Source organism: Hippichthys cyanospilos, chromosome 8 (assembly GCF_059441005.1).
Source record: "Hippichthys cyanospilos isolate Australia breed blue-spotted pipefish chromosome 8, RoL_Hcya_1.0, whole genome shotgun sequence".
Classification (NCBI taxonomy): domain Eukaryota; kingdom Metazoa; phylum Chordata; class Actinopteri; order Syngnathiformes; family Syngnathidae; genus Hippichthys; species Hippichthys cyanospilos.
In genome coordinates this window covers 19,237,135-19,254,983 of record NC_142376.1, presented here as the reverse complement: position 1 = coordinate 19,254,983, position 17,849 = coordinate 19,237,135, and the positions used below count along the sequence as shown (strand labels likewise).

Genomic DNA, 17,849 nt, shown 5'->3' with positions numbered 1-17,849 from the left:
GAGGAAATGAACACAGTCCACAATGATATCATAACTAACACACATTATTGAATAATACAGTAATAAAAATGTTTGATGTATTATGGTTATCAGATTACTTGAATGGTTGTGGATCTTACATAATTTGTTGTGTAATATCACTAAGTCACCCCAATTATCATCTCGTAGGCATGAGGGGAGGGGAAACAGCATGTAGAGCATAAATAAACTTAATGCAATACTAACTTACAATTGCTAAATGCTACAAATATGATCAAACTTCCTTTCAAACAATTCCAGAACATATTTATATGTGTAATTTGTTCAGGGGAGCAACCATCAAAAAGCATTTACAGTGCTTACAATGTTGAAATGATAATATACAAAGCATTCTCTTTTATACTGTTTTATGTTATATAGTTAAGAGTATAGTTAGTATAGTTTAATTATATTTTCGTTAAAATTGCTTCAAAAATGTTTCCATGCCAATTTGAAGCATAGAAAACTTTTTAAAAATAGGGGTAACAAGATTTTTGTTATTTACTGTTAAATAAGCTTATGAATAGCTCACCATTATGTAAATCTAGAAGAATTTTAGATTGAGAGATACAGTTATCTTTGTTCCTTACCATTTATAAAGCTAATGACATTCGCAATACTGATTCATTATCCCTCTTTAAAACCAGATTCAAAACACACACATTTTCAGAACTGCCTATAAACTGTGACCATGAATTTAATTTTTAATGCACTATCTTTATGTCATGATCTGTCTGTGTTTTGTTGTGGGTTTTGGGTTGTTTAGTTTAAGTTATAGGTTCTCTGTGTTTTCCCCCGCGTGTCATTACTGTAAATTAACCTCACCTGTCGCCCGTGTGTGTCCTCCAGTCAGTTTCCCCGCCCCCTGTTGTTACCAGGTGTCTCGCGTTTTCATTAGTTCTGTTAGTATTTAACCCCCAGTGTTTTGCCTCAACCCTTGTCGGGTCTTTGTACGTCTTCCCCTCGCCGTCTTGCCTCGCGCTGCCCTGATCCCATCCTTCCCGTGCTGCCTCCCGTTCCTTGTCGCCCCCAGTAAGCTTCAGTTTAGCGTTTTTCTTTGTACTTTGTGTTTTTCGGTTCTTTCAACGCAGCCTTTGTTGTCATTAAATTACCCTCACTTGAGCCTTACCCCAGTCAGTCCTGCATTTTATTGGTTCCGCCTTTCCCGCATCCCGCACCTCCTCAAACCGACATGCCCCACCGTGACACTTTATTTGCAATTTGTATTGATTTTATTCTGTTTTTATCTTGTTGTAGAGTGCCCTTGGGTGTCCAGAAAGCCCAATAAAAAATACATTATTATTATTACCACTATTATACTGTAAGGAAACAAAACTTACAACATGTATTAAGTAATTGTCTTTTTTTTTTTTTGCTTTGCTTTTCAGTCATGTATTCTGAAACAATCAGTAATCACACTGTACAAAACAAGTCAATAATACATTGTCTATAAAGGCTCAAAAATGCCTATGTCATTGGAATGTAATATTGTACTCCGAATAGTGGACAAAGTTCACTGGTTTATGCTTCATCATTCTGTCAACTTTTATAATGAATTGTGTGTCTTAAACCTGGAGAGACAATTTGGAATGCCTTGGGCTTGCTTTACTGTAAAGCTGCCCTTAAGCAAGGCACTGATGCCCACGCTACATCACTTTTTGCCTGCTTCACTCATTTTTTCCTTGCGTGTATGTTAATACTGTATTTTAAATATTTAAAAAATATATTTAAAATGACATTTTGCAATGGAAATACCTCTTTTCTATAATATGTCTGTCTCTGCTAAACTAATTTGCAAGTTTGTGTTTTGTAAAGATTGAACTTTAGTGTGGCGAAACTACCCTGAAGTTTTATGATATCACTAGATTTTACAATAGTACAGTACAAAAAATGTTTTTTGTTAATATTATGCTGAAATGATTTCTTTGCTCTAACATTGAAATAAATACACACACAACACATGTATAAAACATGGCAACTTTAATTAAAATCTGAAAAAATATACAGTCAACAAACAATTACAAAATCAGTTTTGGCTCATCTTCCAACAAAAACAAATTTCTGTAAATATTTGGGTTTTCTCATGAAAGACATAAAATATGAAAGACATAACGCAAGACACTAGTGCCAAAAAAAAATCCAAATTGTGTGGTAGTGTATTTTCATTTAGAAAAAACATGTTTTAGGCAAAAGAGTATACAGGGATCCCTTGTTTCCGTGGTTAATTGGGACTGGAACCCCCACCATGAGTGAAAACCACGATACAGTGTCTTGTTTTTTGATTTTTTTTAATTTTGAAAAATGTTTAAATGTGAAAAGACTTCATTGTATGCATATTATTGAAAAGAAATATTACTGGAGTAATGTACACATATTTACTTAAATCTTGAATGATTAGACTTTATACAGTAACTGAACAGTTACTACTTTCCATCCTTTGAACTCTCGCGGACGACAGCCCGGACATCAAATTAAGGTGAAGGCTGGTATCATAACATGTACTTGAAATTCCAATGTATTACAAAAGAAATCCAGGTAAAAGTCTGATTTCCAAAGTTGTGCATTTCTCTGATGCTGTCTGTGTGAATAGGTGTGTGCTTTTGCTCTCGGCACACCTACGAGACACGTGATTGGCTCCTGGAGCCCAAGCTGTCAATCAATGTGCTTACTAGCACATTCGTAACGTGTAACGCTCAGCTGAGCGCACACAGACGGATAAGGTAGAGACACACGAGAGATCATGAAAGATGAAAGAAAGCTTTGGGATCCTCGTGCCTCCTCGTTTGTAAGAAATTGAAATTGAAGTGTAAACTCGGCTTTTTAATCATGTTTGGTAAGCGCCTTGTTACCCGCTCTTAGTCGGACATCCAAGGAAGTGCTAAACGCATTAGTCACGGGACTAGACATGGAAGACACGGAAAAGAGAGGGCATACCAGTACATTTACTGTATGAGGTTTAATAATTTAAGATTTAAGTAAATATTTGCACTGCAGTAGTTCCACATCCGTGGCAAGTGCATCTATAGTTACCTCGTCTGTCTGGCATGCAGGAAACCGTCACAAAAACCAGTGTCTCTCCGCAATATAGCTTTTTTTTTTTTTTAAACCAAAAAAAAATCTGTAATGCGCCGAGGGCGCTATGGGCGAGGCGCTAAGAAGCGAGGGATCACTGTATAACATTTTAGTTAAGAATCTTCCAAGATTCTTAATGATTATATACAAATGTTTCTTAAAATTGAGAAAATATCAACTTGTACTGAACTTGAAACTTACAACAAATAACTGCAGAGGTTTTGATTTAGTTTTCAGTCAAGACTGTCTCATTTCAATTCAAATGGTATTTTTGGCTATTGCATTAAAAGCTCGGACTTTGCTCATGTCTGTCACCTTCAAGCTGTACTCGGGCACTGTGAGAGACGCTCCCATTGTTACGCTGCTATTCCTGCATGGGCAAAAGAAACACTTGTCAATAACTGTTGCAACCGGCAGTATGAACCTGACAGTATTACATTCATAAAATATTCAGTGCAAACAAAATAACCCTCTGGCCTGACTGAGTAGCTCTAATTGAATTTTCAAGAAAGCATACCCGAGGAAAAACAATCAATTAGAGGTGTAAGAGCAGTCCAATGAGACGTCAAATATTACACACAGTTTCAGGAAGTCGTCAGTAAGTAGATGTGGGGTGGCGTCAGGTGGAGAGGGAGAGTATATTTAGTCAATTCAGGCTTATCTAAAATTGTGTTTTGTTAGCAGTTTCATTACTGCCCCCCCCTAAAAAAAAAGATACAAGAAACCAAACCTGAATTTCATTGCAGAATCTTTGCTGGAGCGAGCAGAGCAATGGAACTCTTGCACGCCCGATCCCTCTAAAATTCTTTGCAGATTTCTTTCTGTGATGCCACCGCCTGAATTTCAAAGATTAAAAACAAAGGAAGGTTTTTTTTTTTTTTTTTTTTTTAATAAACTCATGACATGACAATAAAAACACCAACCTGGCATGATGATAATTCGACCTTTAGCCTGGAGGAGCAAAGATTAAAATCCAGGTAAGACAAATGTTTGTGCAGTATCTTAAGATACTGTAACACCCACGTTTTTGTGTGCGTGTGATTGTGTAAGTGTTGTATTTTTTTCATAAGTTTCTCTCTCCAACTCCAAGGCAGCAAAACAAAATATCAGTTCTGTCCTGTTGGCACTTTAATAAATTGTCTGCCACCAAGACTTCGATTCTTAAATAATTAAAAAGAGTATTAATCGAGCTGTGATCAACAGGAGAAACATTCATGTAAAACTAATCATCAGCATAAATTTGTGTTGCTCTTGAAAAGGCCAAATGACTGTGTGTGTAAATAAAGAATGATCGGACCTGAAACTGAATTTTGGAAAACATCTCCACCAGTGAGACCTCCAGACTAGAAGTTTTGAACCACGGTAGCAAAAAATTCTATCCCACTAAGGCAGGATTCAAAGATTAGTGTGGTCCGCTTTATGAAAGGTAGCACTCAAATCCAGTAAGTCGAGGATTGAGTTTTCACATCCCTGTATTAAATCAATTCTAATATAAAAAGGTTTTTTTTGTTATGTTTTTTTTGAAAGAGAGAGAAAAAAAAAGACAATAATCGATTTAGTTTGGTTTGAAATACATATTCGTAACAAAGGTTTTAAAATTGCAACATGTGCCCTGCAATTGCTTAGTGATTAGTCCCGCGTGTTCAATTCAGACCAAAGTCAGTTGGGATAGGCTCTGGCTCACCTGTGACCCTACTGTATGTGGACAAGTGCTTTAAAAAAAAAAAAAAAAAAAAAGATGGATTGAGCATGACGGTTAAACTTTGTAAAACACAGGTGTCAAACTTAAGGCTCAGGACCGAAACCCAACCGCTAAGGCAAAACTGATGCCGTAACAGATTAATTCTATTTGTATTTTTTTCCTTATATTCAACCAGTGATTTAGCCTTGGAGGTTTCACTGCATATGAATTCAAACATACTTGCTCGACAAGACGTTTAATGAGTGGGAGACCCTCCAGTGCAGAGCTATCACAGCCACTAGTCAGCACTCGTTGAAAACCTAATGAAACCAGCATCTCCAGGCCAACTGCCGCATCACGGACCATGTCAAAAGCTGGAAAATAGGGGAAAAAAAATCTTATGGAATATTTGGTTTTGATCAGAGTTCTACGTTTCCTTAATCAAAAATGTGGTCTAAAAATTAACAGTAGAAATGATGACACACAGAAAGTACCTCTGTGGAAGGTGACGGGTAAAGGTCGAGCAGCAGCTAAAGAGAAAATGAGAACATTGGAATGTTAAAAAGATCCGTTATATTGACCGTCGTATTAATCTACGTGATTTTTTTAAATGCAGCTCTTATGTTTTTTTCAGATAAGGTATAGGAAACTTATGGTGCCTGGGCACAGGAATATTCAGTTATGCTATGCAATTCTAGAGAGCCTAAATCCTTTTACAATCATTTGTAGGTTAAAAAAAAAAATCTCATCAACTTAATATCGCCGTATGTTCCGTCTCTGGTTATAATGACCCGAGGGCCGAAAAGAAGTCCGCTGGATCCCGGGCTTTTTCTATTTGCGCGGCTGTGCTCTGGAATGCTTTACCTATGGAAGTTCACACACCCGCCTCAATAGAAATCTTTAAATCTCAACTAAAAACACGTTTACACTTAGGCAATTAAGGTCTGTTTTTTTGCAGCTTTACAATCGTTGTAGTTTTTTTGGTAGTTTGTTTTTTACGTGTATCTCTAAACGAGGCGGCACTTTGGATGACTGGTTATAATGCCTGCCTCAGTTCAAGGTGCCGGGTTCAATTCAACCTTGCAAGTTCCTGTGTGGAGTTTGTATGTTCTTCCCGTTCTTTGCGAGGGTCTTTTCCGGGCACTCCGGTCTCTTCCCACATTCCAAAGAACATGCATAAACATAAAAAGGCAAATCGAAGTGTCGAATATCACCAATATTGGACAATCCAAAATGCCCTCCGGTGTGATTGTGAGTGTGAATGGTTGCTTGTCTCTTTGTGCCCTGCAATTGACTGGCAATCAGTTCAGGCTGTCCCCCCCATACTGTGTCTGAAGACAGCTGGGATAGGCGACCCTAATAAGGATAAGCAGCAATAGCAAATGGATGAATGGTTGGTCACACTATGCATGTTGGTAATTATACAGTGGCTTTCAATAAAGTACAACATTTTAAGAAACGCTCGACTAGTGGCTGAAAAATCTATAGCTCTGTGCAGAGGATTGGGGTTGGAATCTCAGCACTCAGATTCCTATGCTGACTCAACACCTTTTCTCTCTTTGCTTATTGAGGGTTTCTTCTCCTACAATTCTAGAACCTGCAGGTTTAATTAACTGAAGACTCTAAACAACCCATAGACTACAAACGAGTGTCAAAACATGTGACTGACTGACTGACTGACTAACAACCAGTCCAGGGCATACCAGACCTCTCACCCAGCTCACCCGCACCCCAAGGATGGATGTTAGTGATGCAATGCATAATGTGGTAAATTAGAGGATAGTGTAAATTGCAAATTCTTATATTACCCAACAACTCTATACAGAGCTCTGCATCCACTTGTCCATCTTCCGTCAAGGCTCCCAGCACAAATCCATCAGCCCCGTGGATTTTCATCACCTCCAGGTCTTTCCTCATCACCTCCACTTCCCAGTCCGAGTAAAGGAAGTCGCCGCCACGGGGGCGAATCATCACATAGACTGGGATTTTGACACATCTTTTTACAACCTGCAACAGGCCTGCGAGTAAATTAATAAGTACTTTTAGTAGAGAAGTGACGATTGTAGGTCCCAACAGAATGTGCTCACCAAGACTAGGGGTGAGCCCTCCTTCCACAAGACTACAGCACAACTCAAGCCGACCGGCACCTGGCAGAAAACACAATTCAGGAGCTACCGACATACGAGCCATCCATTAATTCTCTGGGTCCTAGTTCGAGCCAATAAACGTTGCCACGCTCGGTTACATACGTACGCATGCTTACAGTACTGTAATTCCAACTTTAATGCTGCGCTTTAGATTGCGACACGACTTGCATAGGTTTGTGTTACTTCGCCGCCGTAGGAAGAAAACGCCGTCGTAAATCGAGGACCTCTGCACAGTTATGTTTGCTGTTCATGTTGAATGTTGTCTGCTTTTATTTTAATCTCGCGGTTCGTTGAACTAAGCGCAGTACTTCCAGTTTCTCGTAATGGCATGCTGTTGCGCGTTCATTACTGCAACTACCAACCTCCTCGCTCCGCGTTGACGGCAGACTCCACGGAGTCCACACACACCTCCATTAGAAAGCCCTCTGACATAATGACACTCTAAACACACACAGAATAACACAGATAGAATAGGGACACAAAGACAGTCTCGTTATTGTCTTACCTCGAATGCGGAAATTCATTTGTGCAGTTACCTGTTAAGTGAACATTGTAATACCGAGTAAAGCGGTTTGTGGCTAACAATCGCTGTTTTCTTTCTTTTCCGGGACGTTCATTTTGATGCACTCATTTGGCCGGGTGGGCGGAAGGGATAACAGTAAAGTCTGCGGCAAGAGCGGAACCGCTTTTACGGCGTACGCTACGATACAAAACAAAGAGTCCCAGGCGCGAGGGAGTTCTCGAAATAAACGTGTAAATCTGTGTAACAATTTTAGATGGTAACGAAGTGGATATTTTTACTCAGATACAATTTTCTTCAAGTTATGTATGCCATGTAAAAACAAAAACATAAACAAACAAAATAAATACGTTTTGTGACGTCACACGTTAAAGAGTTGAAAGGTCAAACTTTCGTTTTGCAATATGGTCATTTGAATGAACTCTTAAGAACATTTTCAATTGTTGCCGTCTCACATTATTTTTGTTTTACGCAGGGGCGACATCATGTTATTAGTTCCGATTAGGACTTTTTTATTAAATGGCTGCAGACGAGCCGGGAAAGGAATCCAACACAGTAACGTAAGTATAATACATTTGAGCTAACTGCTAATCTAGACTGTTCAAATACTCGACCGTGTTAAATCACGTAACTCATGTATTGCCTTAGCATTAATGCAATCAACGCCATAACGTGCTGCGAGTCTTGTATACACGGCAGTATCATGTGTATATTTCGTAAAAAACGAGACAGCCTCAGAATAATTCAAAATGTTTCGTCACGGACAGGGTGCACAGTTACGACAGTGGGTGGCGAGAAGGAGCCACAGTACCATCACTGCCGAGGCAGGAGTTTCATCCTCCCCATCAGCAGTGCTCAGTGTTCCCAATGCAGCCACAAACAGGATAGTTGGTCGCTGGTTACTTGGCTGCAGTGGTCTTGTTGTTGGCGCTGTTGTTCTTGGTGGAGTCACACGGTAAAGTCAACGTACATTCTTATCGTCTGTGCATGGACGGTTGCTGTTATTTCATAAATAATGTACCTGTCCTATCAATCAGACTAACCGAATCCGGTCTATCCATGGTTGACTGGCATCTGGTACGAGAAATGAAACCCCCACAATCTCAGGCAGAATGGGAAGCGGAGTTTTCCAAATACCAGCAATTTCCTGAATTCAAGATGTAAGGTTATGTCTTTTTTTTTTTTTTTTTAAACACAATTTTAATAAGGTAATTAATTGTACTTGATGCCGATTCCAGGCTGAGAGTTTGGACATATTTGTCTTTTACAATTTTGCTGAACCAACATATTTAGGGATTTTATATTTTCAATAAATTTAATTTCCTGCTGTTAGGACAGTTTTTTGTTTGTTTTTGTTTTAGTTTGGACTTTATAGAACATGACACGTGTGTGCTTCTAACTATTTAGTCTTTAAAGGTAACCTAAACTTATTTGGCCATTTTCACCAGTGGAAAGTTAATATTTTGATCATAATTAATTTTCTAACAATGATTCTTCATTTACAATTAATACCTTTAAATGCATGTTTTGCTGCTTGTCAGACGAAAATAGTGCCACGCGCAATCAGGGATCAGGTAAGAACCATTCATGACTCAGACGGTGAATGTCACATGACCAAAACAGTTGAGCTCAGACTGATCATTTCCTGTACCTTGTGCACATGTGATTTCATTTTCAGTCGAAAAATGTAATTTCACTCGATGATGCAATTTTAACAGCCTCATTTACAAAGCCAAACTGATTGCAGACAGCAGAGCAAAAAAGACAGCAACACTAAAAGCAAGTCCAAAAAAGTGCACATACACTAAACGGTACTGTGACAGATGCTACATATACACACAGAAAAACATAAACTAAAACATATGAAACAAAAAAATGAAAGTCATTCAATCATAAATAGCCACATTCAATTTCATTCAGTAAATTTATTAATTTTCCATGTATCTGTTTACTTGTATGCTTCCTTGGCTATAGCCACATTCTATTTACAAGAATATCTCCATGGGAAATGTATCCAATTGATAGTTGGTGAATTCTGTCACTCATATTTTTCTACATAGTAGTAAAGACTCTATCCTATATCAGAGCTTTCGTCACAGAAAAAAAGGCTTACTTGGAGATAATCACGACAGTGGTTTGAATTTTCCTTGAAAAGGTTGTCTGAACTTCCAATTGACCATTTGAGCTGATCCAATTGAAAACTTCCAAAAACGTGACATTTTTTTGCCCTCCCAGAATGAACCATAACATGACTCTGCCAGAGTTCAAATTCATCTTCTACATGGAGTGGGGTCATCGTATGTGGGGCAGACTGGTGGGACTGGCCTACATCCTCCCCACTGTGTACTTCTGGAGGAAAGGCTACTTCACCCGCTCCATGAAGGGAAAAGTGCTCGGGCTTTGTGGATTTGTCTTCTTTCAGGTAGCTGAGGTGCACGTCATGCAGTCATTTATAGTATAAAAGACATGTTCACGACAATGGTGTATATCTGGGTGTTTGTGTTTGTTTTGACAGGGCTTGTTGGGTTGGTACATGGTCAAAAGTGGTCTTGAGGAGAAGCCAGAGTCACATGACATCCCGCGGGTTAGCCAGTATCGGCTAAGCGCTCACCTTGGTTCTGCCTTACTTCTTTACTGTGCCAGTCTGTGGACCGGTCTTACTCTACTGCTTCCTGCCCACAAGGTAATGCGTTATTTACATCTAGAACCCCAGATTTATTTATTTATTAAAAACAGATTGTTTTATTACTTTTTACACAAGTTGGCAGAAACCAAACACCTCGCGCACCTTCGGAGGTTTGCCAAGGGAACAGGTGGACTGGTCTTCCTCACAGCGCTTTCAGGTTAGCGTTGTAGAAAAGTGTATTTTTTTTTTTTTTTTACCCCCGCTTAAGTCTTGCCCCCCCCATAACATATATGTTGCATTGTTAATGTAAATTCAATATCATAGTTTGTTATGAGTACAAACTGACAAAAAAAACAGTTCTTTTAAAAACATTTTATTGATGACTTTTGACCAATAAAACATTTCTTGAAATCAAGCAAAACATGTATGCATTTCAAAATAACAAACAATAGATTAACACATTTTTAGTTTCTAAATATATTTTGCCTGAATAGTGCTTTCTGATTGTTTTTGTAATTTCGTTGGAATGCCCTTAAAAAAGATTAAAATAACACTAGAATAAATTACTATTAATGTTTGCAGGTGCTTTTGTTGCCGGTTTGGATGCTGGCCTGGTATACAACTCCTTCCCTATGATGGGTGAACGCTGGGTCCCTGATGATCTGCTGGCCTTCTCTCCCACACTTAAGAACTTCTTTGAGAACCCCACGACGGTGCAGTTTGACCACAGGATCTTAGTACGTCACACTATTCATAGGGACAATATCAAATCTGCCTGTTTACTTATTAGTTGTTGATCTCTCTTTTTCTTCAGGCTATCTCCTCTTTGACGGCCATCACTGGGCTATATCTGTTCTCCAGAAGGACGGTGCTGCCCAGGAGAGCGAAGATAGCCATCAGCCTCCTCACAGCAATGGCATACGGACAGGTAAGCCCACACAGTCGCACGGTGAGTCGGAAATGTTTTCGTCTAATCCCTCGTTTCTTAGGTTGCTCTGGGGATTAGCACGCTGTTACTCTATGTGCCCACTCCGCTGGCAGCGACTCACCAGTCTGGATCTGTGGCGCTTCTCTCATTGGCCATTTGGGTTCTGGCCGAGCTCCGTAAAATGCCTAAATAATGATGGACACATCCTGGATTAGCTATTTCTAAAGCCTGGAAAAATCACAGGTTTGTTTTAAAATAAGATGTTCAAGCAAACAAGTAAGATGGAACCTCTATGCACACAAGTTACTGCCATTTCCTCAAACGCCTGCAAAGTTGATTTGATCCAGGGGTATTGTAGTTCCTCAAATAGTGGATGTCCATTTTAATCTACACCATGTGTGTCATCCACAGATAAATGCCTCGCTCAAATATACACATCTCTTTGCCCCCCTCCCCCCCCAAAAAACAAAACAAAACAAAGTTAACCCTTTTGCCGCCACCCCAATAAAAATTGATCTGTGATGAAGATGTTCGTCAATGGCTGTGAATTAGTTAAATAGTACACAGAGAAACGGCGGTATTAATTTATTTACTAAAAGTAATGCATTTTAATTTTTAGATCGATAACAGCGATGGTTAGTGACATGTAGAGTAATTACCTCAGTCACTGCCACCCCAGTAAAAATTGGATATTGTACGTCTATAGCCGTCAATGGCAGTGAATGACTTAATAATCACAGGTCACAGAGCTATTGTTTCAAGTACGCATTGACAGTTTGTTAACAAGCATTAACGACCGAGTATGTTTGAAGCCCAATTGCAAACATGCACTTACAAATCATGTAAACCCTATGGTGTGAAATCTCACATGTTGCTCTCTGTGCAGCATCTTTATGACATTTCGCATTCTAGTACACTCCGTGTGTATGCCTCTCACTGTCTTGTGCATCCATGTTCTTGTATGTTCACAGGATGCTACAAGTCATATTTGCGCTGCCCAGTCTTCCTCAGTTAATTTCTCTATAATGGTTATCTTAATTTGTTTTGATAATAATGTAATAAAATGAATCTCATCAAAAAAGTAAATGGGTGTCCCTGACCACCATTTAGAGGAAATAGTATCAAAAGAACAGCATTTTGTGTCACAGCCAAGATTTCACATTGGTTTGCGAAAGGCTGCATTTATGACTGAATTTCAGCTTCCAAACTCATGCTTTGAGTGCAGTTATCATGCAAGTTGTTGTCACCTTCATTCAACTGCCAGATGTGGCTCATGAAATTGCTGTAAAAATACTGGTGTGTGTGTGTGTGTGTGTGTGTGTGTGTGTGTGTGTGTATATATATATATATATATATATATATATAATATATAAATCATGAAGTACTTGCTTGCAGCGATGATGTTATATTCAGATGTTGTATTCCTTGTGTTATTTCAATAAAATGTACAGTGGTAAAACATCTGGAGTCTAGTTTGCATAGTAACTGAATTTTATTTTCTGTACAAAATATACATATTTTGAATAAGTAACTATTTCGAGGCGCGCTAACAAAAGTGGGTACAACAGACTGTTAGATTTCTTTAATCTAGACAAAGTACATGCAGGAATGGATAGCTTGACTTGTGGGAGCTAACAAGTGGCAAGGGCCAATCAGAACCAAACCCTTGGTGGGAAATCATTAAAATGAATGCCAAAAAGTTGGAAGTGCATTTTAAAGTTCAGAATTCCATTGTGGTTTCTGCTCCCTCACTCTCAAAGTGAGCATTATTGCTGTCTCTATCTGTACATTTGTACAACTCATTTTATCAATTTCTTTGTGCACTTTGATGTTATATATTTGTCAAGTTATGAATAAAGTGTGTGTTTAAAAAAAGAATATACAGTTGATCACAAAACCTCTCATTAGGTCTCTGACTGGTCCTTGCCAATTACCAACGTCATCTTTGCACTGATGATGTATGTGGGCGAATGGCTCTCCTCTCAAATGTTTTTCCCCCCTTTGGTGTTCCAGAGAAAATTGGGGCAGGATGAGGTGGTGGGCGGGGGTTCTTGAGATGTTTAAAAAATTTTGAGGTTTTATTCCCATTCGCTAATTAAACATACACACATTTTTTAAATTCACAATGTGGCCTCATTCAGGGATTTTCAAAGTGTGTGGCACTATTTCATTTAACTTACCTTCAAACTAACTTTAGCAAGTTTGGTAAACAAACAGTGGAACCTCCCAAACAATTTTTCCACCATTGATTTTTTTTTTTTTTTTTTTTTAATATGTATATCATTCTGTTAAGGAAGTTCAATACACTTTTGAATAACTACACAAAAAATGTTTCAGTAAGAACGTTAGACTTTACGCCAATCAGATTAGTTTGATCGTGATCAACAGAGATTTGCCATTTAATGCAAGACCAGTAAACGAATACAATGTCATAATTTGCAGAGCGATTAATGATGTCTGTCTGTTTTGCAAATGATGTTTTATGGTTTTGAGGGTAACACTAGGCTTTTTATTTGCACTAGTGTGGTTGACTTATTACATTAAATGAGGGGAATGTGTGTTGCAGCATCACTTCCTAATTTGTAGTATTTACGTGGTGCGGTAAAGCAATTTAATTACAGTAAGTTGCTGCACCCATTCTTTCTGTCTCAAGTTGTTTTGTTTTACCTGACTGAACTTTCACTTTATGTCTGGCTGTTTCTTGAACACCTAGAAGTCATCAGTGTTTTTACCTATGCATCTGTCACTTGTGAGTAGCCAATAAAAGTTTATAAAACTATGGGAAATATGCTTAGTTTGTACATATTACATAAACGATTTTGTTTAACAGTATACAAATATATGCAATAATTACGCTTAAGTTATTGATTTAAATAGAAATATTGTCATCTCTTGTTATTAGATCGGTGATCACGATCGGCACCCAAAATCCTGATTGTGTAAAGTAACATGGTGTCAGATAAAAACTCTTGAATCTTGAAGTATAAAGGTAAATTCTGCGAAACAAAACAAAACCATCGTACTCACTCTTTGCAGACGTAGTGGAGAGGAAACAGGGACGTGTTTGCAGTGACGCTGTCACTTGGCATTTTAATATCTTGCTGTACTGGCTTATTTGTCAAATAAAAGCAAAAAAAAATACAATAATAATAATAATAATAATAATAATAATAATTTGCTAACACGTGCAGAGATGGTTTGTTGACTTCTATTGAGGTATGTCGACCCTAATCTGATTTTCTCTTGAATGCCAAACTATAGCTCTTTTGACTGGAGGTTCCACTGCATATTTCTTTTATAAAGTCCTCAGCTCTGCCTCACACTCTGGAAATCTGCTAGTTTTTTTATTTGTATTTTTTGCTTTTGTTTTAAAACCCTGCTATAATCACATGACTCATCTGATGACAAGTTCACAAACACAGCCTGCAGTCTATTAAACTTCCCACAAATGTTTCATTAAAGGCTAGACCACTGGGGCGGTCTGTCAACTATGGTGCATCATAGTCAAGCAGACACCTACAGCTAAGACGGAAATGGTTTGGAAGGCCTGAACTCATTCAAGCAGAATCCCCTGAATGGAGAAGGGTGGTGCTCCCAGTCGGTTCCTTCATATAGGCAAGATGGAGGTCACGGTCATTCCTGTTGCACATGCACTTTGCTCAAGGGGTGAGGCACCTGTGAATGACCGGGAAACAGCAGACGGACAAGCGGACTTTGGATCCTCTCGGTAAATAACGTCGTATATAAGTGACATCATCATGCGATACTGAAATCAGATCGAGTTTGAGCTTTTCAAATCTTTGAGACGTGCTGGAATCTCCCAAGAATGTCATACTTCTTCTCGGCCAGAGTCAGATACCTCTTTGTTTAACAGCGGCTCCACATGCACCAAGTAAGTGACGATGTTTTGTTGGGCCGGCATCCTCAGTGTGAGCGCCACCATTCCAGCAGAAAAAGAAGTGGGAATACAGTAGGAGAGCTTGGTGTGGGGGAAGGCCAGGGAGTTGGGTCTATGGTTTGTGAGTCCGTTGCTTGCCTTCTTGTTCCTCCGTAATGACTGATGAGAAGTGGACTTCCACGCTTGCTTTACCGTGGACTGTTGCTTCCCATCCACAGGGGCTGAACACACATACACGCTCGCTCTTGCAACCCTGATTTACCCCCCCCCCCCCCCCCCCCCCCCCCACACACACACACACAAACATACACAAAACACTGGGACCAGCACCCTTCCTGGTCCTTAGATGACATTGTCAAACAGCTGCATGGACTGCATGATGTTCTCATCCTGAGGACAGACGACAAATAGAATCGGTAGATCGATAACTTATCCCAAACATTATCTATCAATCTCATTACAGTATTGATTCCCGGGCAGTCTATCTTTCTAGCTATCTATCTGTGCTTTACCTTTTTACACGACTCAATGAATTCCTCTATTGTAACCACGCCATCTTTATTTCGGTCCATTTTCTAAAAGGAAAAAAGGATAAACAGCAACAGCCAGAGATTTAATCATGAAATGTGAATGCTTTGCATTCACAACAATTCCTATTTGTTTGTTCATTGACCTGGAAAAAGTTCTCTACATGCTCTCTGGGGGCATCATCCTGCATAGTGGGATACGTGTACTTTCCCATCATGTCGTAGATGGACTTCATGATGTCCAGCATCTCCTGCAGAAGAAAAAAAATACTGTGAGTAATGGAGAATATATTAGCAGAGACCCCAGAATTTAAACAAAGTAATTATTCGTTGCAAATGCAGTTGTGTATTTTAAATCAAATTTTAAAACAACACATAGAAATAAACTGCAACTGCTCATTACAACTTAATTAAGCATTTCTCTGTATAATAAGTTGAATACACACTGTAATTTTATATCATAAACTAATACAAGTCTACGAAGGGCTACAAACATGGACAAAATGAAAGTCTTTTACCTCATAATTAAATGAAATGATTAATCAGAGTATCAGAGTATCTGTATGGTTAAGTGGGAATCCATCATGTATTTTTATACTAACCCTATCCCTATCATGTTAAAACAATAAAAATGATAGAATTAATCTTTCTAAATATTACATTTATCATTAAAAGCAAAACAAGAGTGATATGGTTAATCAGTTGCCTGGTCTGGATATTTATAATGGATCTGGAGACCTATTTAACATTAAATGCCACGAAAGTAAATACATGATAAACAAATAAATAGCTACAGTAAATAGCTCTGCATGCACGGCAAAATTATAATATACTGACCAGTATTGATGGTAGGCTAAAATTTTAGGCTCGTAGAAAAATCATAAAAATAGCATGATAAAACAGTCAAGAAGCTCTGAAAATCAATAATATGCCAATGTAGATTATGCAAAATATTTGAAGCAAACCTGTGCGTTTTGCTGTTTAAAGGGCCTATATCATGGTAATTTAAGATTTCTACAGTAAAATCTATACATATAAATGATGGCATCTTATCTACGGTGCATTGGAAATTCAATTTCTTATTGAGTTTTTTGGGTGGCTGGATTTCTAACTAGGAAGTGAAACGGCCTGTGAACTGAAAGCTCGCCTCTCTCCTTGTGGCAGCCGCACCCTCTTCATGACGTCGCTATGAAGACGACAACCATGATGATACAACAACAAAAAAGCTAACGATGTCGCAATCAGTAATGGGAGTCAGAGGTGGAGCTAATCAAGAATCCAAAGACAGGTGTTTTGCTGACATTTGAGTTGCAAAAACAGCAAAAGACGGATCAAGAGAGCACACACAGTAAAACCCATTTGTCACAATAAATTGGTCCACTCGGGAAACTACTACTTACATACAATTGTTCCGCCCGCAGGTTATCTATGTACAACAATTGGCTGTGTATTCCCCAAAACAAATTTTTGCCACGTGTACATTCACGACACTAAAACCTTACAACTAATAAATGAAACATTGCTGTCTACTTGGCCAACTCAATGCAGACTCTCTTTCCCAACCCCACAATTAAAACGAAAGTAAAAATGGTAGATGCGTATTTACTCTTACACAGGCAGTACAGGAGGGGTGTAGAGGCGGTACGAGGGTCATGATGCCTCTCGTATGTTTATCTGCTCAGGTGCTGAGAGCGCAAAATAGGATTTTTTTAAATGCCTCAATGAAAAAAATTAATATACTTTGAGGATGTTTCAGGCGAGAACTTTATATTGTAACACGTTGCATTTCCATGATATTGGCCCTTAACATACATAAATGAATGAGGATGTAGGGGCAAACTGACATCTTTGGTGATGCAGCCATCCTTGTTCAGGTCGTAGAGGTTAAAGGCCCAGTTTAATCGGTCGTTAATGGTCCCTCTCAGGATGATAGACAAACCAAATACAAAGTCCTGACATAGGAGGAAAATATATTAGTTTGGATCTTAAAACAGCAACAACATAGTTCTCACGTGTTCCTGATAAAGACAGTATAATATGGTAATGGTATGGAAATAAGAATAAAAGAATCACCTCAAAGCTAACGGAACCATTTTTGTCGGTGTCAAAGGCTTCAAACAAGAAGTGTGCATACGTACTTGAATCTGTAAAGATGCAGCACAAACATAAAAAGAAAACTCAAAACCCTCTCAACATGAAATTAAGATGAGCAACATGTTAAATAGACCGTGGCCTATCCCAATTCTCCGTAAATAGTGGGACAATACAGTACATTATTTGTGACTCACCTCCCTGGGGAAAGAACTGTGAGTAGATGTTCTTAAAGTTTTCTTCATTCACCACACCACTCGGGCACTCCTGGCAAACAAACAAAACAAACAAAAAAAAAAAAGAAATAAAAAAAAAAGATGACTAACATAACTGTGACATAG

General features: G+C 38.6%; 3 protein-coding genes across 7 annotated transcripts in view; 1 reads left to right on the top strand and 2 right to left on the bottom strand.

The window, feature by feature from the left end:
• Positions 1-1,988: 1,988 nt before the first annotated feature.
• On the bottom strand, positions 1,989-7,622 carry cutc (cutC copper transporter homolog (E. coli)). 4 transcript variants are annotated; one of them, XM_088422184.1, is made up of 9 exons: positions 7,424-7,617; positions 7,281-7,359; positions 6,859-6,918; positions 6,580-6,789; positions 5,266-5,301; positions 5,012-5,145; positions 4,014-4,041; positions 3,821-3,926; positions 1,989-3,460 (listed from the first exon to the last, which is right to left on the bottom strand). In XM_088422184.1, exons 2-9 carry the CDS (start codon positions 7,348-7,350, stop codon positions 3,349-3,351), a joined length of 756 nt encoding a protein of 251 aa, XP_088278310.1. In that variant the 5' UTR covers positions 7,351-7,359; positions 7,424-7,617; the 3' UTR covers positions 1,989-3,348. The 4 variants fall into 4 exon arrangements, with proteins under 4 accessions (XP_088278310.1, XP_088278309.1, XP_088278313.1 ...); XM_088422183.1 differs by having other exon boundaries at positions 7,455-7,612; XM_088422187.1 differs by lacking the exon at positions 6,859-6,918 and having other exon boundaries at positions 6,580-6,750; positions 7,424-7,622.
• Positions 7,623-7,831: 209 nt separating this feature from the next.
• Positions 7,832-12,870, top strand: cox15 (cytochrome c oxidase assembly factor COX15). Its single transcript, XM_088421946.1, has 9 exons — positions 7,832-7,998; positions 8,206-8,393; positions 8,476-8,598; positions 9,674-9,860; positions 9,954-10,121; positions 10,200-10,281; positions 10,647-10,801; positions 10,879-10,992; positions 11,054-12,870. The coding sequence occupies exons 1-9, from the start codon at positions 7,924-7,926 to the stop codon at positions 11,183-11,185; spliced, it is 1,224 nt and encodes a 407-aa protein (XP_088278072.1). The 5' UTR covers positions 7,832-7,923; the 3' UTR covers positions 11,186-12,870.
• Positions 12,871-15,178: 2,308 nt separating this feature from the next.
• Positions 15,179-17,849, bottom strand: part of LOC148420437 (A-type potassium channel modulatory protein KCNIP2-like) — a 151,061-nt gene continuing 148,390 nt past the window's right edge. For both annotated transcript variants that reach the window (XM_088421178.1, XM_088421179.1), the window contains 6 exons: positions 17,706-17,775; positions 17,491-17,561; positions 17,262-17,369; positions 15,564-15,668; positions 15,403-15,465; positions 15,179-15,280 (listed from right to left, as the gene is read on the bottom strand). In XM_088421178.1, the coding sequence (XP_088277304.1) occupies positions 15,233-15,280; positions 15,403-15,465; positions 15,564-15,668; positions 17,262-17,369; positions 17,491-17,561; positions 17,706-17,775 (465 nt within the window). In that variant the 3' untranslated portion in view covers positions 15,179-15,232. The remainder of the gene's footprint in view (positions 15,281-15,402; positions 15,466-15,563; positions 15,669-17,261; positions 17,370-17,490; positions 17,562-17,705; positions 17,776-17,849) is intronic.